Source organism: Salmo salar, chromosome 20 (genome assembly GCF_965601325.2).
Source record: "Salmo salar chromosome 20, fSalSal1, whole genome shotgun sequence".
Taxonomy (NCBI): Eukaryota; Metazoa; Chordata; class Actinopteri; order Salmoniformes; family Salmonidae; genus Salmo; species Salmo salar.
In genome coordinates this window covers 62,626,667-62,649,163 of record NC_138310.1, presented here as the reverse complement: position 1 = coordinate 62,649,163, position 22,497 = coordinate 62,626,667, and the positions used below count along the sequence as shown (strand labels likewise).

The 22,497-nt window shown below is 41.6% G+C and overlaps 1 protein-coding gene across 2 annotated transcripts; it reads right to left on the bottom strand.

The window, feature by feature from the left end:
* Window positions 1-524: 524 nt before the first annotated feature.
* On the bottom strand, window positions 525-22,332 carry LOC106581055 (BICD family-like cargo adapter 1). 2 transcript variants are annotated; one of them, XM_014162763.3, is made up of 9 exons: window positions 21,638-22,332; window positions 15,911-16,126; window positions 10,657-10,776; window positions 10,130-10,276; window positions 9,087-9,269; window positions 5,681-5,851; window positions 3,373-3,485; window positions 2,958-3,078; window positions 525-2,262 (listed from the first exon to the last, which is right to left on the bottom strand). In XM_014162763.3, the coding sequence occupies exons 1-9, from the start codon at window positions 21,887-21,889 to the stop codon at window positions 2,020-2,022; spliced, it is 1,566 nt and encodes a 521-aa protein (XP_014018238.2). In that variant the 5' UTR covers window positions 21,890-22,332; the 3' UTR covers window positions 525-2,019. The 2 variants fall into 2 exon arrangements, with proteins under 2 accessions (XP_014018238.2, XP_014018240.1); XM_014162765.3 differs by lacking the exons at window positions 15,911-16,126; window positions 21,638-22,332 and adding an exon at window positions 14,189-14,733.
* Between the last annotated feature and the right edge of the window lie 165 nt (window positions 22,333-22,497).

The window sequence follows — 22,497 nt, the reverse complement described above, 5'->3', positions numbered from 1 at the left end:
CCTTCACAATGAAGATCTGTGAAGTTATTTGGATTTTTACAAATTATCTTTGAAAGACAGGGTCCTGAAAAAGGGACGTTTCTTTTTTTGCTGAGTTTAGTTGGGTTTTTTACAGAAATGTTTGGCGATCGACTAGGAATGCCTTAGAGATCGACTGGTTGGTGACCACTGCTCTAGAAAGTTGAGTTAAGTTCAATCTTGTGCTTCTCTCCGTGGGCTGATATTTCTTCTGCGCAGCATTCCTGCTTCTATATGGAGTAAATGTAGATAACCACCTGTATCCTGTAGGCCAGTGGTTATTTTTCCTGGTCTACAGGATACAGCTGTAGACCATACACTACGAACCTGATTCAAATCATCAAAGCCTCATGATGAGTTGATCATTTGAATCAGCTGTGTAGTGCAAGGACAAACAAAAATGTGCAGCCCTTCAGGTCCCCAGGACCAAGATTGAGAACTAGTGTTGTAGGCAACACAGTATTTTATGCAGTCCAAGCAAACTATCAATGAAAGGCCATAGCATATCAAGTATGAAAAATGACTTTATTTTCAGTGTAAAGGACATTGTGTTCACTAATACATAAATGTCATCTACATTTAGAATCCATAAACTACATACATCATGATACACATCATGCATGCACTTTGATAATTCATATATTACAACCATTAGTAATATGAATCAAAACATTTGCATTATTTATTCTGTAATAAGAGTTGCAAGTACTAGATGTTTTCAGTCATTCAATCAGCATTGTTCTGTTTTTCACTAAATCAAATACTCTGAGGACATACTGATTTTGCCAATTAAAACCAAAATGTAAATAAACAAATAGCAAATGTCAATAAACAACAGAACAGACCTTACTTCATGTGTTGACAACATATTGCATGCATTCTGTCCATCAGATTCCAAAAAATTAAATAAAAGATTGTTCTGGCACTGTGAACAAAATAAGTATGACCTTATATGGCCATCCTAGTTAGAGTTTATCTATATTGCACCCTTCCCCCAAAATGTCCCCTTCAGTTATGTGGCAAAAAGACCCATAAGGTAAGAATACAATGCATGAAATGCATTTTGGACATAAATCATATTGTATCTAGTTCACATAATATTTCACATGAGAACCCATGACATACTGTATATCATGGGTTTATTTATTAGCACCTATTGTATATTTGGTTATTTTCTACTAAAGGCTGTTTTCTCTGGATACATAATGGAAACCATTTTGCATAGACAGCAGGCAACATGTAATATTGTTACATCTTTTGAACAGACTGTAGTGAATGGAATACCACTTAGATCTGATATCATCTTACTGTGTTTCTAAATAGCTAAATCTTTACAACATGATTATAGGTGAATACTAACTTCATCATGTCTTATTATCAGAGTCCAGTCAATCTATCAACTCATTTCCCTCCAGTCTGTCTGTACATTGCCTAAATAAAGGTTGGATGAAATAAATAGTCTGAGGAAATACTGTCAGTATTCTTACAAACATTGACATTCACACATACATTTACAATCTCAGGCATCAACGACTTCCCAATAAAAAACATAATTATAAAGCACAACTTATAACCATCTTTCCTTGTCGTGACTCTCACCATAATAGTGTGTGACTCCCTAGCCATGCTAGTAGTTACCATGCTAATCTTTAACCGCTCTAACATGCTTTTTATGTGCTTAGGTTCTTCTCAGTGACAGTGGGGAAACTACTATCTACTTATTGATAGCTCTTTGTCCATTAGGGCTCTTATCTGGTCCTTGTTTCCAACACACCATGGTCTTGAATTCTAATACTCTACTGAAGTCTCCTACATAACTGAGTGTTCGGCCTGTCCTGTTCTACTTGGTACTCTATCTACCAAGACAGATAGTTCCACTCAGTAGTGTTCCACCAGCTTGTTCCTGCCTTGACGACTCGACTTCTTCAACGGGCAGCTGGTCAAGACAGTTCTTTGCTATGTGCCAGTCCTCCACGGTGAGGCAACAGACATACCAGCTCACTATTTGCCAGGCTGTGCCACCTTGCCCGGTCGGAGCCAGTCTCTCCAGGGGGACTGGGGCTTCTCTTGCCCAGCCTCAGAGGTCCAGGAGGCAGGGGAGGAGGAGGGCCGGCGGGGCCTGGTGGAGGAAGCTGTGTTGGGTCTCCTCCAGAAGGACATGGGGTTGGAGGCAGGCTTTCTTTGGACCTGCTCCGACTGCTGCTGGGTCCTCAGCTGCTGGTTGATGATGATCTGAATGTCATCCTGAAGAAAATAAATAAAAACATTACACCGCTGTTGATAATGAGCCTCATTAGATTTCACATACATTTTAAATGCAAGAGCTGGATATAACAAGAGCTTAAATACACTTCAAGAGCTTAATTACAGTTCAAATACCATGATGTTGAAATTGTAGGAAAGTTTCAAATCATCTCTATTGAACTGGTCAGTTACAGAGAATGTTGCCATGTCTTCATATGACCACTAGAGGGAGGTAGTCACCCAACAGATGGCCTCGCACTAGCACCATGACTCAGCAGTAGACTAGAGTAGGAGAAAGATTCTTCTAGCCTTGGCCACCTGTCGATCTGTTCAGATCCATTCAGTCCAAACTTAGAGGGCTGTTTAAAGGTTGCCGTGTCCCTAACCCCAGTCGGGACACTATAGCTAAAGAGCAGTCTCTATGTAATACTAGAATTCTGACTCTGTGACCAAGGATTACATTACATGTTCACTATTGGAGGTGCCCTAAAGAGAATAGGCTTAATTAAACCAATGTTAATATTTAGTCAGAGCTTATGAAAGTGCCCTAATATGTTACTGGAGTGTGAAAGAGGAGCAGAGGAAGGGAGAGAAAGAGAGATAGATAAAGTGAGACAGAGACAGAAAGAGAGCAAAAGACAGACAGAGAGAGAAGGGGAATGATAGAGACAGACAGAGAGACCGTTGAGACCCACCTGCCAGGCCTCTAGTTCCTGAGACAGCTCCAGCTTGCGTTGGATAGCCTCCAGCAGCTGGTTGTTCAGACACATCATGTCGTTCTTACTCCTCACCAGCTCCGCCTCCATCAGGTTCTTCCTGACACGATGAAATAGGGGGACAAACACATGTTAAGTCACAGTGACATTATCATAGATTCATAGCAAACCAATGTGGAAAGCCCATGGAAATCTTCCAACGACAACCCAGCACGGGAACATATGTTACATTTACAGTACACATAAAATGGCATGAACTATATATAAATGGAACATGTCACTTTATGAATGCTAAATGCTGTTTGAAAATAACATTGAGGGAAATTACAAAGAGTGCAAATTATTAAACGATAAAGGTAGAAAATAACTAAATGATAAAGGCAAAACCACTTACTTAGCTATGGCTTCATCTCTGTCTCTGATGGCCTGTTGGGTCACCTCTTCTTCATCCTGTCTGTTTCCGAGCCTCAGCCTCAGCTTAGCATTCTCTTCCTGCAGCTGGGAGATCTAAAAGAGGGGAGAGGACAAGAGAGAATATAGTGAACTGAAACCATGGTCTGAGTCCAATATTAGCAACGCCAATGTATTGGGTTCAACTTCTGCTGTATCAAGAACTCATAACCAACATGACCACCAGGTAGCACACAAACCCCACACACTAAGATGAGCCAACGTAATCACGACTAAAGCGGAGTATTCAGTGTCTGTGGTGCTTAGGTATGTACACTGTCAAATTAGGTTAGAATTACATTAGAGGGCATCGTTTCTAGCCTGGGGTGTTCTATTGACCTGCTACTCTATGAGTGAACACACAGGAGCGGTGGGTGTTGTGTTATAAAACAGTAGCTCATGGTATTTACGGGAAATTCAGAGCTGTAACCTGACTACCACTGTACTGAAAAACCCCTCTCACTCTCTCTCCAGCCCAGTCCCCAGCCCCTAAAGCCCCACACAGATAGGCCAGCAACACAGAAACTCCTGTTGTTGTATCTAAATCTCCATGGAACGCAGGCCTGACTGACACCTGATCTCTGTGTTAATGTCTCTATCTCCTAGGGGATGAATCCAGCCTTTGTTGTCAGGGCCGGCAATTCATGTGGGAACCCGGACACTGTACTGAGGACTCAGGTAACTGAACAATGAGGCCTCTTACAGTCAGCTCAGCCCAGCACACAAGGTGGGAGGTGACTTATTATTATCTATGTATCAGTGTTGACCTTGCTCCTTTACCTGTTGTCCATCTAATATTCAGGTCGGTTCTCCAGTAGGCGATGTCCATTTTCATCTTCTGTTAGTGCTTCTCGTTTCATCCTTTGGTTAAATTCCTGTTTTGTCTGATAACATCATGACTTCACCAGTCTAGTTTCCCTTTTTCTCTCTATGACCAGTATAGGCATTAAAACTAGGGGAGACACTGCATTGTTTTGACAGGCACTTTCCCGGGAAGGTGGTTTTCCCAGTGGGAATAATAGACTGTGAAGCATTCAACATTACCAACCTGTCCTCTCCCAGATCCCCGCCACAGGCTTCTAACAACAACGCCTCAACAGAGTTCCAAACCAAAAACCACAGCACTGACATAACTCCAAAGTCATCTGTCCTTATACCGGTACATGGTATTGTATGACACAAACACAATAGCACCTTACAGGTAAGGTAGACTGTTTTTTCTTTCTTTCTCCCAACAGAGCATACAGTATATTCATTCTATGGGGGAATTTAATAAAGGCTTTGCATTTAGGCCAGAAAGTGTATTCCTTTGCCATGTTTTTTGTTCTTCAGTATTACTTTAGTGCCTTGTTACATACAGGATGCATTTTTTTTGTTGTTGAATATTTGTATTCTGTACGTTTGTATTCTTCTTTTCACGCTGTCATTTAGGTCATTATTGTGGAGTCACTACAATGTTGTTGATCCATCCATATGGATAATTTTGTGGAGATCAACAAAAAAGAAAATCACAATGAAATCTATTTCAATCCCACTTTGTTATGCAGCAAAATGTGAAACAATCCAAGGGGGGTGAATACTTATAATACCCACTGTAGCTAACCTTTCATCTTTTTCAACAAAGGTTTACAATAACTATATATAGTTTCCACAATTACATTAGCTTGTACTCTCATCATAAGGCTTCCCTGAAATGCTAACAATTTCCCCCCCCAGTAAGGTCCTTCAAAATCTCACGGTTTTCCTTTACCTTAGCATTGTGCATGGTGACTTGTTGTTTTTGCTGCTCATTTAACGGCATATCGATTCGTGTGTCCCCCAATTTTTTGTGGGTGATCTAGTGTTGGATGTGCAATGCCGATTTTCCGTGTTTGATGAGGGTATTGTTTAGGTTGTTAAGGTCGTAGTAGCAGCCTTCCACCCAATACTGCACCAATTATACATTTTTCAACACTTATTGTTTCCCCCCATAAATGCACTGTAATTTAAGCTTTTAAATTGTAAAGTTCTCTCTGCCTCATGGAAAAATTAATGGATTTGAATAGATGGGGATGGTAGGCACAGATCGACAACAGCTTGTAATGCAGTTTTAGCACATTTTGGGATTTTAAGCATGAAAACCTTTTGACAACAGCTTTATTTATTTGATTAAAAAATCTACCTTGCCGACCCTGTCTGCACATCACTGGCCTATTGTTAGAGTTAGTTAGCTTTCCCTGGTTGGTGGCTTGGTTTCCAGGATGACTCCTCACCTGAGGGATATGGGTGTGGTTGGCCAGTTTCTGAGCCACACCATGTAACTGGAGCAGCATGGCCTGCAGGTCTCCTTCCTCCTGACCTATAATCTCTGATCTCTCTGGAGTCTTCACTACCTGGATCAGGGGTCGCAGCAGCACCAGGATAGACAGAACCTCCTGGGTCATCTATTGGAGAGAGGGAACAGAAAGAACAGAGAGAGAGAGAGAGAGAGAGAGAGATATGAGATTAAATTAAATTGTATTGGATAGTGTTTATAACACAAACATTTGAACACATGTAAACCGGCCTAAATTCAGCCACATATAACAAGCAGTAGCACTGTGGTAAAAAAACTCAGTGCTCATTGGAACTCATTGGAAAGACAATAACACTAATAACTCTATGGTGCGACTATGGTGTGTTAGGTCAATGAGTTCTGTGTTATTTTAACACTACAATGTGTGAATGTCTAGCTCAGCGGCACTGCATTATGCTCAGTCTACATTATGACTACTCGTTTCCTCAGGTTTCAAAAGTGTCAAGCTCATTACTGAGGGGGAAAGGTAAAATAACAATAAAAATGGGTTAACGTTATTAATAAGTTGGTGATCCCATTTTCTTGAACTTGACACTTCCTAGGCCTAGATGACATCAGAGGAATGAACTTTGTAGTGTGCTGTGTTCGTTATTTATATCTCTCAATGATTGAGTTATATACCTCATCTCACTACCTTAAGTCTTTCCCTAGAGCTTTTAAGAGTCAAAGATCACCGTTTTTTTTAGCAAAATATGTCTCTTTCTTTCTCACCTTTTATGCTTGGTTTCAAGCATTCATTATCACGATGTTTTCTACAAATTGTAGGAGCTATAATGCATTCACACCTCAGTAGCTAATGGCAAAGCTATCGCAAATAATGTTCCCCTTGTTGTTTCTTTCTCTTTGAAGTCAGGACACACAAGTTAAGAAGTGTTCCTTTAGAGGTACCATCACCAATAACATACCTAGAACGTTCTGTTGCTATGTATCATTCTTCCATTACAGTGTCATGGGAATATTTAAGCACCATGTTTAACATATTTGGAGTTTCTGTATTACACATCATTTCCAGTGTTCAATTTGTGACACTCAAGGTGCAGGTTGATGTCACTAGACTTGATGCTGAATGTTATGGATTATTCTCATATCTGTAGATAGTGATTGACGCCAGACTGGAGGGCAGATTAAGTGATTATTCACGGTTTTATTGTATTGATGACATTCTATGGACACTATGTGATTCTGTAGAAGCTGACACTGCCTTTTTGCTTTAACTTCTTACAAGGCTAATGTTAACAGAACATTTGGTGCTGTGCGATTAGGATATAAAAAAGGGCCTGTCTCCAAGAGGCCAGTTATTTTCTCTGCTTCTGTGCTGGGTGTTGTCTCCCTGTTGCAACTTGTAATAAACCAGAAAAGACTGCTCTCCTTTTTGTTCACCTGGACATTTCTATTACATACAGGTAGTGGACTTTGATTGCATGGTTGTGTATATACTCTTAGAAAAAAGGGTTCTATATGGAACCTAAAAGTGTTCTACCTGGAACCAGTCAAAAGTGTGGACACCTATTCATTCAAGGGTTTTTCTTTATTTTTACTATTTTCTACATTGTAGAATAATAGTGAAGACATCAAAACTCTGAAATAACACATGGAATCACGTAGTAACCAAAAAAAAGTGTTAAACAAATCAAATATATACTATATTTGAGATTCTTCAAAGTAGTCACCCTTTGCCTTGATGACAGCTTTGCACACTCTTGGCATTCTCTCAACCAGCTTCATGCGGAATGCTTTTCCAACCGTCTTGAAGGAGTTCCCACATATGCTGAGCACTTGTTGGCTGATTTTCCTTCACTCTGCGGTCCAACTCATCCCAAACCATCTCAATTGGGTTAAGGATCGGGTGATTGGGGAGGCAAGGTCATTTGATGCAGCACTCCATCCCTCTCCTTCTTGGTCAAATAGCCCTTACACAGCCTGGAAAAACAAACAAATGATAGTCCCACTAAGTGCAAACCAGATGGGATGGTGTATCGCTGCAGAATGCTGTGGTAGCCATGCTGGTTAAGTGTGCCTTGAATTTTAAATAAATCACTGACAGTGTTACCAGCAAAGCACCCCTATACCTCCTCCATGCTTCATGGTGGGAACCACACATGCGGAGATCATCCGTTCACCTACTCTGCGTCTCAAAGACACAGCGGTTGGAACCAAAAATCTCAAATTTGGACTCATCAGACCAAAGGACAGATTTCCACCAGTCTAATGTCCATTGCTCGTGTTTCTTGGCCCAAGCAAGTCTCTTCTTCTTATTGGTGTCCTTTAGTAGTGGTTTCTTTGCAGCAATTCGACCGTGAAGGCCTGATTCACGCAGTCTCCTCTGAACAGTTGATGTTGAGATGTGTCTGCTACTTAAACTCTGTGAAGCATTTATTTGGACTGCAATCTGAGGTGCAGTTAACTCTAATGAACTTATCCTCTTCAGCAGAGGTAACTCTGGGTCTTCCTTTCCTGTGGCGGTCCCCATGAGAGCCAGTTCATCATAGCGCTTGATGGTTTTTGCGACTGCACTTGAAGAAACGTTCAACGTTCTTAGCATTTTCTGGATTGACTGACCTTCATGTCTTAAAGTAATGATGGACTGTCATTTCTCTTTGCTTATTTGTGCTGTTTTTGCCATAATATGGACTTGGACTTTTACCAAATAGGGCTATCTTCTGTATATCACCTTTACCTTGTCACAACACAAGTGATTGGCTCAAACGCATTAAGAAGGAAAGAAATTACACAAATTAACTTTTAACAAAGCACACCTGTTAATTGAAATGCATTCCAGGTGATCACCTCATGAAGCGAATGCCAAGAGTGTGCAAAGCTGTCACCAAGGCAAAGGGTGGCTACTTTGAAGCATCTCAAATATAAAATATATTTTGATTTGTTTAACACTTTTTTTGTTACTACATGATGCCATATGTGTTATTTAATAGTTTTGATGTCTTCACTATTATTCTGCAATGTAGAAAATAGTAAAAATAAAGAAAAACCCTGGAATGAGTAGGTGTGTTCAAACATTTGACTGGTACTGTATGTACTAAGACTATGAATGTACCAAGGGTATTAACCCAGGATATGTGTGCTAACCTTTTGTCTCTTATTTCTGAAGAACTCTTTTAGGTTCTAGATAGCACCTTTTTTTCTAAGAGTATAAAGATAGAGATCATAACAATCTTGGCCACTAACTCTGACCATGATGTGTGTACTAAGACTATGTATGTACCAACGGTATTAACCCAGGATAAGTGTGCTAACCCATGCCTTTGTCCTGGGTTCCTTGTCTCTTATGTCCCAGGTCCCATGTCTTCTAATTTCTATAGTGTTACCTGTTCTCTGTCATGGCCCAGGCCCATGGTGTCTAGACTGGTCTCCAGCTCAGACAGTAGGGATGTGTTTCCATGGTTACTCCTGTCCTGCAGGTAGACCTCCTCCTGCAGCTCCTCCACCTGGACCTGAAGCTGCTGGGAACGCCCCCTCGCCGCCGCAGCCTCCTGCCATGCTTCCGCCAGCTACACACAGAAAGAGGGGCACGGGCACACACACACACACACACACACAAAAAAACAGAGGGAAACGCACACAAAGAGAGATACATAAGGTCTGGTCAACGTCATCTAAAATCAACCACATTATGCAAACATATGAGATTCAGACCCCCTCAGTTTGACTATTGAAAAGCAGATCTAGCTCTAGAGACACACAAGTATACATAACATGCCAATGTCATCCATAAATCATATATTACACAATATGTGCACTATATCAACATACAGTGCTATTGGAAAAGCTATGTAAAAAATGGAAACTGCCATTCAACCACTGTGAAATCCTAACATGCCAGATTCCAGCCTGGTGCAGAAACTCCACTACGGCACATGTGTGGAATCCAGCCTTACAAGTTGAAATGACATGTGACAATGGGAGGGATGAGTCCATTTTAAAGCAAAACCTTCCATAGATCAGGGGTTCCCAAACGTTTTATTCCGCACGCATGCACCACGTCTCTTTCTATGGGCAAAAGCACTGTTCATGACACAAACTGTTCACACCCCTTTTGTCAGTGGAGAGAATTTTGCAGGTTTAAAGTTTATTTTGTCATGGGGTGCAAAGAAATTGTTGCAGTTTTAAAGCAAATTTTCTTGCAATTCTATACATTTTCATATCTCTTATGCGTATTCATGTGATATTTGAGTGACAACAAAATACAACAATATCTATGGGCTAAAAAAGCGAGTGGAAATTACGCTGCTATTAAACCCCAAATACCACAGTGTATCCCAGGGTCACTTAAGCAACTTTGCACTATTGACGTGATATTAATGAGTAAACAAGGAGAAAGATAACAAAACTAAAAAATGTGTATGTTTACCTGTTGGCTCTGCTGCTGGTTGTGTTGGTCCTGTAGAGCTAAGCGTGTGTGTAGGGAGGCCAGTCTGTCGCGTAGGTCTGCGTTCTCCTGACACACACTCTCCAGCTGCTCCTCTAGAGCCTGCTCCTTCTGGGACAGACGCACCACCTGGACACACACAGGGAGTGAGATAAAGTGTGTGTGTGTGTGTTTCTGTGTGTTTGTTTAACAATCCTTGTGGGTATCAGTCCTTACAAGGTTAGTAAAACATGTTGCCAGTCGCCAAGAGGAGAAACGCTATTTTAGGCTTATGGATTATGTTTAAGGGTTTGGTTTACAAATAGGATTAGAATTAAGGTTAGGGTTAGGAGTTAGGGTTAGGTATAGTTTTAGGGTTTGGGGTTAAGGTTAGGCTTAGGGTTAAGATTAGGTTAAGAGTTAAGGTTAGGGTTAAGGGGTTAGAGAAAATAGGATTTTGGATGGGAATAAATTCTTTGGTCCCCACAAGGATAGCAATACAAAACTGTGTGTGTGTGTGCATAGCCTACCTGCTCCCTCATGGCACTAAGCAGCTCCTCCTCCTGTGGTCTGTTGTGGTGGCCTTTCTGTTGAAGCTCCTGTTTCAGGGTCTGCAGCTCACTGGTCATCGCCCTCTCCACCTCCATCGTCTAGACCGCAACACAGACAGACACCAAAGACAGGAGAGAGGTATTAGATGTACATACAGAGAAACAGGGCAGACCAGAGAAAAAGGCACCAGGTTCAGGAGACGAAAATACCTGAGACTAAGTTACTAGATATTAGATCCAGAGATAAGTATCTAAAATAGATATATGAGGAAGTGTAATATAAAATCATAGATATTAAATAAGTGAATCTGTATTATTGGTTGCTGTGAGCTATGCTGTAAATAGAAAACTAAGATCACATACTACAGTCAGAGGAATGGTTCTTGCCTCCAGCACATGTGCTTATGTTTTCATCATAACAAAACAACTCAAATCTTCTCTCTGTGGGACCGTTGTTCCATTAACTACAAGATGGCACAGTAAGCAATTATTGACATATGCCTAAACTCTAAGGGGGAAAAAAGTGTTATCTAGAACCTAAAAGGGTTACGGTTAGGGTCTTTGGCTGTCCCCATTGGATAACCCTTTGAAGGAACCTTTTTGGTTCCAGGTAGAACCCTTTACACAGAGGGTTCTACAGGAATCCAAAAGAGCTCTAACTGAAACCAAAAAAGGGTTTGCCTATGGGGACAGCCGAAGAACCCTTTCGGATCCCTTTTTTCTAAGAATATTCCGAAACTTTTGAGGATTATTTTTCCCCTTACTAAAAAGGTTCCAATGTATAGCTCATTGGAATAAAACAAAAACATTTCCAAATACAAAAGTGAGAGACAGGAATGTATTGGCACTGTGCCAGTTCTTTGGCCCCCTAACCCCTACCCCCAAACACACACACCCCTGGTCCCCCTGACTCAGCAGTATGGTGGGCCCATGTCAGCTCCCATCACACACACAGACGCACACACAATACAGGATGAAAGGGCCATAGCAGACTGAGCAACTGGGGAATCTTGGTCTTGGCAGTGACATCCCCATGCCACGTTAGGCACAGAACATTGGGGATGTTACTGTGGGGTAGTTGAATGAGCATTGACAGACAGAAACAAAAACAGAGGGCATGTAGCCACACACGGTAGGGGGAGTGGCAAAGATGCACGTTTGCGTCAATCTGCCCCAGAGTCCCGTCCATGGCTTATCTTGGTCCGACTATGGAAAATGGAGCGAGCGGACCATTAGGAATTCACAGAGAGACACTCCACTTGGTAGGGACACAAAGTCAAATACAACAACCCCCCCCCCCCCCCGGAGCTCCAAGACTAAACTGTGATGCACATAGCAGCTGACTCCTACAGCAGTAGTAGAACCCAAGGGTCTTCTCAGAGTGGTGGGACAGAGTATAACATTCCCCTGGGATGGGAGGGGTCATAGATAGCAGTAGCACAAACATCATGTGATGAACCCCCTCAATGGAAATAGTGATAGATTTACATCTTCTCTAATGATGGATCTTCCTAGCGCTTCCCTCTCTAAGTGGTGTGACGCTGTCTGAGTCAAAGGTCAAACAAGGATGTCTAATTCTACATAAACATAAAATCAGGAGTGAGGGATATAACAGGTGTCATCACCATGGAAATCATCATGTTGGTTGGTGTCTAAATCTAAAGTTGAAAACCTTAGCTAAACCCTTAGTGGTCGAATGTATTTTCCACCTGTAGAATGGCATGATTCATCACACCAGTGATCAAAAGCAATCTTTTTCACTTCCTTGTTTGAGACATGTGCACTGGTTTCTTTCCTTATGTTGGAAAAATAAATGACTTCCTTGGAGGCCTTTTCCTGTAACTTAGATTGGACAATAACGTAATTTCTGAAAAGCTACTACCAAACAGAGAGATAGGCTACACGTTTAATCAACTAAGAGTTGTTCTCAATTCCAGCATATGAAACTGTAACTGTTCTCCCTTTAGAGTAACACATTCCTTCACTAAAAATATGTCTACATCATGTTATTTCAATGCAAGTGTTTGACTTGAGCTTCCACAGAAAAGCTGTATGAAGTACACTACAACTAACAGAAGTGAATGCTAGACTCTGGGTGAAGCATTGTTCACAGAGGAATAATGATTAGGCATTCTATGGAACAGTGAGGCCAAGATCCATCAATACTTTTGTATCATCTGCATGTTCAAGTTGAAAACTGCTGATGGGATAGAGAATCAAACAATAACAATGACACTGCCAGAGAGTCATAGATTGTCAAAATACTCCTCTCACACTCAACTCATAGATACAGCAAAACCTGATAACGAACCAGTCTCTGACTGGCGAAGAGCAACATAGTTTTCACACTACCTTCGCAACCGAGGTGAACAGCAACAGTAAGCATTTCTAGTGGTCTCTAGAAATACACTACATGTACAAAAGTATGTGGACACCTGCTTGTCTTACTTCTCATTCCAAAAATGGGCATTAATATGGAGTTAGTCTGCCTTCCACTCTTCTGGGAAGGCTTTGCACTAGATATTGGAACATTGCTTCAGGAACTTGCTTCCATTCAGCCACAAGAGCATTAGTGAGGTTGGGCACTGATGTTGGGCAATTAGACCTGACCCGCAGTCGACGTTCCAATTAATCTCAACGGTGTTTAATGGAGTTGAGGTAAGGGTTCTGTGCAGGCCAATCAAGTTCTTCCACACCGATCTCGACAAACCATTTCTGTACGGACCTCGCTTTGTGTATGGGGGCATTGTCATGCTGAAACAGGAAAGGGCCTTCCCTGAACTGTTGCCACAAAGTTGGAAGCACAGAATCGTCTAGAATGTCATTGTATGCTGTAGCGTTAAAATATTCCTTCACTGGAACTAAGGGGCCATGCCCGAACCATGAAAAACAGCCCTAGGCCATTATTCCTCCTCCACCAAACTTTACAGTTGGGGCAGGTAGCATTCTCCTGCCATCTGCCAAACCCAGATTCAATTTGATGAACCGACTTGTTAGAAAGGTAGGCACCCTATGATGGTGCCATGTTGAAAGTCACTGAGCTCTTCAGTAAGGCCATTTTGTTGCCAATGTTTGTCTATGGATATTGCATGGCTGTGTGCTCAATTTTATACACCTGTCAGAAACGGGTGTGGATGAAATAGCCGAATCCACTAATTTGAAGGAGTGTCCACATACTTTTGTATATATAGTGTATGTATTAGCTGAAATGGATATCCGTTTTCCTGGCTGTGTGACCATAGGTCAAGGTGATATATAGGAGCGCTCACACTCCCAGGCTGACTGTCTGGTAACCTCTCTCCCCCAGAATACTGTCATGCTCTGGCTAAGCTCACACACTACAGTTAGGCCCATCAGACCCTGGTACTATAGAACCACTTCAACCAAACATACAGTCCCACCCAGACACTGCTGTACACAGACTGTATTGATATCTCTTTTCAGGTACACTGATTGTATCGTTATATAACCCCCCCCCCCCCCCCACTCTCTCGCTCTCACACACACTCACCATGCCAGGCAGTGCTGCACACCTGGAGAGAGGGGTACCACCACCACCGTTCACTACCGCGTCCGGTAAGAAGATGTCAGCGACCAGACCGAGAGAAACACTCTTCAAACCTTTCCTCTCCACAAGAACAGCGTCTGAAGTACTACTTTCTAGCTGTTCTTTTACGTTTACATTTCCAGAGAACTCAGAGTCACCCACGGTGGAAGTCAGCCAGCAGAAAGAACCCACTTCTCACCACTTCCTCCTCCTCCTCCAGAACTCAGATTGAGAGATAGCTCCTGTAAATAGACCTTTTCCTGCCCGTTTTGAGGGACTGTGAGTGATAAATAGAAGAGATTTCCTCTACACAGGGTGGAGTGACATTTATGGTTCCTCTATCTGAACTGAAGACCACTGAGGAGTCAAAAGGAGGTTGTGCTTTTTTCCATTGCCTTATGTCTGTGCACTGGACTGGAGTTAGATACTCAACTTCCATGCTTACTACAGCCAGGTGGTTAGCCATGTGTTTCATTAACTGTAGGTTTATGTCACGATCATAACATTCGGCAATACAAAACAACACCCTTGTTGTAAGTTTGCAGAGCACTAGTCTAGCGGCCCACTCAAGGTTGCTAGCCTAGTACACAAGAGACTGTTACTTTAGCCAACAAGCTCAACTGTACCTACAAAACTGATAAGAGACTATAAAATACCTTTTTAATCGCAACGGCAAGCTTACAGTCTTAGGTACAGCATTTATAGGGATAACCCAGGACCTCACCATTACAAACAGGTGTTGTAGTGTTAATATTAAGTATCATTGTGGATATAGTTATAATAAAGTAAACATGAGTCACATTGAAGCATGGACATGACTGCAAACTGAGTACAGACAATGACAGCTGTGGTTTTCCCATCACGTGGTCTAGGGGTTTTCTACATGTCATAGCCACATGGCTCAGTATATAATTAACTCACCGACTTATTCCAGCGATGATTGATACAATTCAAAGACCAATTTCAGATATGAGTATTTTTCAACCTTCCACTGATGTCTCCCTACTCTGAAGACTTATTGAGTCTTGAAACAAATTATTTCAGTTCCTACTCCATATTCTACTTTACAAAATGTTGGCATCCATTCCTATAGCCTCCCAGCTGGATGTTTTGCCTTTAGGCAAAGTACCTTAATGACTTATTAATGTAATAAGAACCTGACCCATCACCTGATCCTGAACTGATCCCGAACTGATCCTGAACTGCTGAGGTGGGTTCTCTTAATCTCTGGTTAATCTCGTTTTTTTTATCTACATATTAATGCTTATATGTACTGTCTGTGTATTACTTACTAGCTACTATTATTATGTATTACCTAATATCTGTGGCCTTGCTTTATACAGCGTTGGTCTTTGTACATTACATTTATTTTCAGTAGGTAGATTGGGTAACACCCCACCTTAACTGATGTTGGCTCTAACCCCAGGCATAGCTTGAGTGGTTAGGTTACAATGGCTAGCTTTTCTTTACTTCTGTCTTAATAGAGAAATATTTTTGTGTGTCACTTTATATGGTCAAAATAAAAATTCTTATGTACAGCATTCCTAAAAAGGCTAGCGTCAAAACATTAGCCTTCCTTGCCGGGCTTATTGCTAGTGAATTAAATAAATTTAGTTTCAGTCCTGTTTTCTTCCGTTTGGTGCTTAATGAACATGGCCCAGGTGTGAAGGGGTGGTATGTACTCACTGTGCTGAGCTGTTCTCTGAGGCACTGGGTGTGTTCTGCGTGTTCTTCCTGGGCCCTGGTCCTGTCCCTGTCTGCATCGGTCAGGGCCTGGGTCAGCCTGTCCACCTGGCCACTCAGATCCCTCACATCTTTCTCCAGGTCCCCAACCTGGCTCAGCCACCCAGACTGGCACCCCTCCAGCTTCACCTGCAGTTCGTGCCTGCCCTGCTCCAGCTCCTGTGGGCAACACATAACAGATGGGCACAATGAATGCGTGCCAATGGGGGTCTCTTTGGTCTGTGATTAGGAGACTGATACCACTGCTCGATCATTTTAATCCATGAAATGAATACATTTGAAAATCTAAGAGTATTTGTGCAGTAGCTGTTACTGTGGTATTACTGTGTACTTATTGAAGCTAGGTGATGCATACTTGGTATTTCACCAGTCTGCCAGTCTAGTACACCCCTGCTATCTTTTTATTGTATCTATAAACTCTATAGAGCACACAGCATCAAAGTCCAGACATGGTAGATTAGACTATGACATAACCACAAGCCTGTATTATACTTCATGTAAGGTAATAGAAACTATCATTATTTCATAATAGTACACCAATAAAATGGCTTGGCAACTGGCTTATATCAATATCCATGTTCTTGCACCTCCGAGGCCTAGACAGCCCTACATTAAATCTATCCATCCACACAGTAAGCAGTAAAACTGTCTCTGAAACATCTGTCTCCTAATGTGAATTCATCCCTGGCTGCTACAGACACTTATTGGCTCTACATGCTGAAGAGCTACAGCCCTCTCTGGGAAGCTTATGCAATTCCATACAGCGTAGCAGTAAGAGAAACAGTAAATCTGAGAGACTGGGTGATAACCGCAACTACATTACTTCATGATGGCCAGTTAATTTCAATGCTGACTTGGGGAAATATTCCTAAAGACGAGAGTAATGGTCTAACATACTTATATGGCTCTTCTTTTTGTGGCCAATATTCTACACTGAGCAAGCCAGGGATACTTATAGACGGGTGTGTGAATCCTCTCCAGATACAGACTGGGCATCTTATGCTTAATGTTTTTGCTACATATTCAGACCTTGTGAGAGTGAAAGGGAAACGAACTGCAGATGCTGCATGTGCCATCCCTCAGAGCTTAAAAATAAACACCCTCACACAGTGGCGATTTTAGCTTGTAAACCTTGGTGGGGCAAACTCCCCCCAAATGTTTTTAGATGCATGCCAGCAAAGCCACTACACAACACAACACTAAGCAATGCATTAACTGCACTACATCGATGACAAACGGTGACCACAAACTGTTAGGGCCTACATAAAGCTGTCCCAAGAGCAGTCCTAATACCTTACCACTGTTGCACCTGGCTATCAGCAGAGCCTTGTCTGGCAGAGAAACAGTTCATTCAGCCTCATCCACCGCCTTTAAAAAAAAACATAGCTGATATGGCTAACTTGCTTAAACAAACGTGGGTTCTACTGACAATTGAGATATACAAACTATGGCATAAAGGGACGACAGCTTCATTAAACAGTACCGGCAAAACACCAGTCTCAACGTCAACAGTGAAGAGGCGATTCTGGGATGCTGGCCTTCTCGGCAGAGTTGCAAAGAAAAAGCCATATCTCAGACTGGCCAATAAAAAGAAAAGATTAAGATGGGAAAAAGAACACAGATACTGGACAGAAGAGCTCTGCTTAGAAGGCCAGCATCCCAGAGTCGTCTCTTCACTGTTGACGTTGAGACTGGTGTTTTGCGGGTACCATTTAATGAAGCTGCCAGTTGAGGGCTTGGGAGGCGTCTGTTTCTCAAACTAGATACTCTAATGTACTTGTCCTCTTGCTCAGTTGTGCACTGGGGCCTCCCACTCCTCTTTCTATTCTGGTTAGAGCCAGTTTGCGCTGTTCTGTGAAGGGAGTAGTACACAGCGTTGTACGCGATCTTCAGTTTCTTGGCAATTTCTCGCATGGAATAGCCTTCATTTCTCAGAACAAGAATAGACTGACAAGTTTCAGAAGAAAGTTCTTTGTTTCTGGCCATTTTGAGCCTGTAATCAAACCCACAAATGCTGATGCTCCCGATACACAACTAGTCTAAAAGAGGCCAGTTTTATTGCTTCTTTAATCAGAAGAACTGTTTTCAGCTGTGCTAACATAATTGGGTTATCTAATGATCAATTAGCCTTTTAAAATGATAAACTTGGATTAGCTAACACAACGTGCCATTGGAACACAGGAGTGATGGTTGCTGATAATGAGCGTCTGTATGCCTATGTAGTTATTCCATTAGAAAATCTTCCGTTTCCAGCTACAAGTCATTTACAACATTAACAATGTCTACACTGTATTTCTGATCAATTTGATGTTATTTTAAATGGACAAACAATTTGCTTTTCAAATATTTATTTATTGCACAGAATAGAATAGGTCGACCTTTGTACTATGGGGATAGTAGATTGACATAGGCTAGTGCTTTTGCTGTTCGTTAGGCCTACTCATCTTGTTGGCTGACGAAAAGTAAATGTGGACAGTTCTTCCAATATCTTCAATATGCACCTCGGAATTGGATAAGGACATGCGCCTTTACTTGTAGCCTGTGAGAAAGACCCGATCACATGACATATTTTTATTCTGTACAGGCTTTCTTCTGTTCACTCTGTCAATTAGGTTAGTATTGTGGAGTAATTACAATGTTGTTGATCCTCAGTTTTCTCCTATCAGAGCCATTAAACTCTGTAACTGTTTTAAAGTCACCATTGGCCTTATGGTGAAATCCTTCCTCTCCAACAACTGAGTTAGGAAGGAGGCCTGTATATTTGTAGTGACTGGGTGTATTGATACACCATCCAAAATGTAATTAACAACTTCACCATGCTCAAAGGGATATTCAATGTCTGCTTTTTTCCCCCCATCTACCAATAGGTGCCCTTCTTTGCGAGGCATTGGAAAACCTCCCTGGTCCTTGTGGTAGACTTTATGTTTGAAATTCACTGCTCGACTGAGGGACATTACAGATAATTGTATGTGTGGGATACAGAGATGAGGTACAGTGAGGGAAAAAAGTATTTGATGCCCTGCTGATTTTGTACGTTTGCCCACTGACAAAGAAATGATCAGTCTATAATTTTAATGGTAGGTTTTTTTGAACAGTGAGAGACAGAATAACAAAATCCAGAAAAACACATGTCAAAAATGTTATAAATTGATTTGCATTTTAATGAGGGAAATAAGTATTTGACCCCCTCTCAATCAGAAAGATTTCTGGCTCCCAGGTGTCTTTTATACAGGTAACGAGCTGAGATTAGGAGCACACTCTTAAAGGGAGTGCTGCTAATCTCAATTTGTTACCTGTCCACAGAAGCAATCAATCAATCAATCAGATTCCAAACTCTCCACCATGGCCAAGACCAAAGAGCTCTCCAAGGATGTCAGGGACAAGATTGTAGACCTACACAAGGCTGGAATGGGCTACAAGACCATCGCCAAGCAGCTTGGTGAGAAGGTAACAACAGTTGGTGCGATTATTCGCAAATGGAAGAAACACAAAAGAAATGTCAATATCCCTCGGCCTGGGGCTCCATGCAAGATCTCACCTCGTGGAGTTGCAATGATCATGAGAACGGTGAGGAATCAGCCCAGAACTACATGGGAGGATCTTGTCAATGATCTCAAGGCACACTACGCCGCGAAGGACTGAAATCCTGCAGCGCCCGCAAGGTCCCCCTGCTCAAGAAAGCACATATACATGCCCGTCTGAAGTTTGCCAATGAACATCTGAATGATTCAGAGGACAACTGGGTGAAGTGTTGTGGTCAGATGAGACCAAAATGGAGCTCTTTGGCATCAACTCAACTTGCCGTGTTTGGAGGAGGAGGAATGCTGCCTATGACCCCAAGAACACCATCCCCACCGTCAAACATGGAGGTGGAAACATGCTTTGGGGATGTTTTTCTGCTAAGGGGACAGGACAACTTCACCGCATCAAAGGGACGATGGACGGGGCCATGTACCGTAAAACCTTGGGTGAGAACCTTCTTCCCTAAGCCAGGGCATTGAAAATGGGTCGTGGATGGGTATTCCAGCATGACAATGACCCAAAACACACGGCCAAGGCAACAAAGGAGTGGCTCAAGAAGAAGCACATTAAGGTCCTGGAGTGGCCTAGCCAGTCTCCAGACCTTAATCCCATAGAAAATCTGTGGAGGGAGCTGAAGGTTCGAGTTGACAAACGTCAACCTCGAAACCTTAATGACTTGGAGAAGATCTGCAAAGAGGAGTGGGACAAAATCCCTCCTGAGATGTGTGCAAACCTGGTGGCCAACTACAAGAAACGTCTGACCTCTGATTGCCAACAAGGGTTTTGCGACCAAGTACTAAGTCATGTTTTGCAGAGGGGTCAAATACTTATTTCCCTCATTAAAATGCAAATCATTTTATAACATTTTCGACATGCATTTTTCGGGATTTTTTTGGTTGTTATTCTCTCTCTCACTGTTCAAATAAACCTACCATTAAAATTATAGACTTATCATTTCTTTGTCAGTGGGAAAACGTACAAAATCAGCAGGGGATCAAATACTTTTTTCCCCTCACTGTAGTCATTAAAAAATCATTAAACACTATTAATGAAACACTATTATTGCACACATAGTGAGTCCCTGCAATTCATTATGTTAACTATTATAAATTCAGGCGCTAATGCAACAAAATGTGGAAAAGTCAAGGGTGTGAATGTTTTCTGAAGGCACTGTCTATATACTTTTCCTCACATGGTGGGTGCAATTTCCTGAATACATCTCTGTGCTGTTCTAATGAGATGTCCATATTAATTGGCAAACCTGCGAGGGAAAGGGAGGGGAGCGGGTTCGTGGAACTCAGGCTTATCACAAAAACACAAAAGAGCTTTTCAGAGAGCAGAGAAAGAGTGCATTGTGTGTAATAAAATTGGTCTTTGTTTTCCGAGGAAGCTCAGACTCAGTACATTCTTATGACATCTCCTTTGAAGAGAGAAGAGCTAGCCTCCTTAGATCATGATCATATGGCAGTAGCCCCCTAAGAATACTAGATCCATCCATGCACCTATGATATCTTATCAAAGGTGAACCTGAAGTATGGTATTTTGGGTGAAATTGTGCTGCTTTATAATGTACTATTTATACAGTATATTGTATTATAAAGACTTGCATGATGTAAAGACTTGTTTGTTGTTATTTCCCTTGTTTGATATGTCAACACAGCAAATAAAATAAAATAGTATTGGTCGTGCACACGGTTTGCAGATATAATTGCAGGTGCAGCTAAATGCACCGTATATCAATGGCTGTTAACATAGTCAAAACATTGGTTGATACTGTGACTTGCTCTGTCTGGAATGATTATCAACATGCCAGAGTAGAATCCAGTAACCTACTTAACTATAATGTTATAATTCTCTCAGTTATTAATTTTCACACATTTGTTGTTGCTTAGTCAGCACAGAAATATAAAGAAAATGACAAAAGCCTACCCTAAATAAATAAAAATTCTAAACTCTTTCGAAAGAATCTTGAACAATGGTTTACAAATTGACTCATTGCGTTGGCCTACTTCTCAAGATCCAAATTGGATGCGCTTGTGAATCATGTTCTCATTTATATGAAGATGGGAACACGCGCGCATATGACACATTCACAAACTTCATCATATCGTACAACACAAGAGGTTTCTTTTGACACTTCTCTCTTACCTCAAGTTTGTCTGCATACTGTTCATGAAGTTTGTCGCTCTGGTCCTTCAACTGACGATTTTCCAAAAGCAATGCATTTCCCAGCTGGGCCGCCAAAATGACGTCTTTCTCCTTTTGTTTCAAAGCAGCTAAAAGTTCATTGGGGTCTTGATAATCAGATATTTCTAACGCATCATAATCCAAATAAAAATCATCCTCCAATTCCACTTCCATCTTCATCGGTTTCAAACTCCATTTACCAAGTCGATCCATAACTCCTGATTTTATGGAAATAGCCTAATAATACTATTTGATATTTATTGTGGCATATTTGTCAACTCAGTCATTCAGTTTCATTTCAATAACTATTTAGCGGTTGCCTAAGCCCCGGTGTATGCTTTACCACAGCCTATGTGCGAATGAACCTGTGGTTTGACAAGCCGGTCTCTCCAGTATGATGCAAGTGAAAGTAGGCTGGTCCCCAGGGAATCCATTGCACCTTAAACCTGCGCGTCCAACGCAGCGCGGTGCAACAATTGCTTCAAAATCAATTACTGACCACTCCAATAAAAATGTGCTAGTTTAACATCTTCATCCAAATTAGAAAATTGTTTATTATTGTCCAATAACTGACTAAATCAGATTCATATGCAATTGGCCTAACTGGAAGAGTAGCCTATAGGTTGCAGTCCAAACACTTAAAAGACACCCTATCCGCTCAGCCCTCAAATTAAGTGGACACTTCTGATGACGTTTCATGACGTCTGACGAATATACACTTGCAGGGCAAAGGGCAAAGGAGGAAGGAATGAATTTCGCCTTACCTCTTCCTGCTAGCAACCCAACTTCTTACAAGTTTTGTTAAATCCAGCTATATAAAA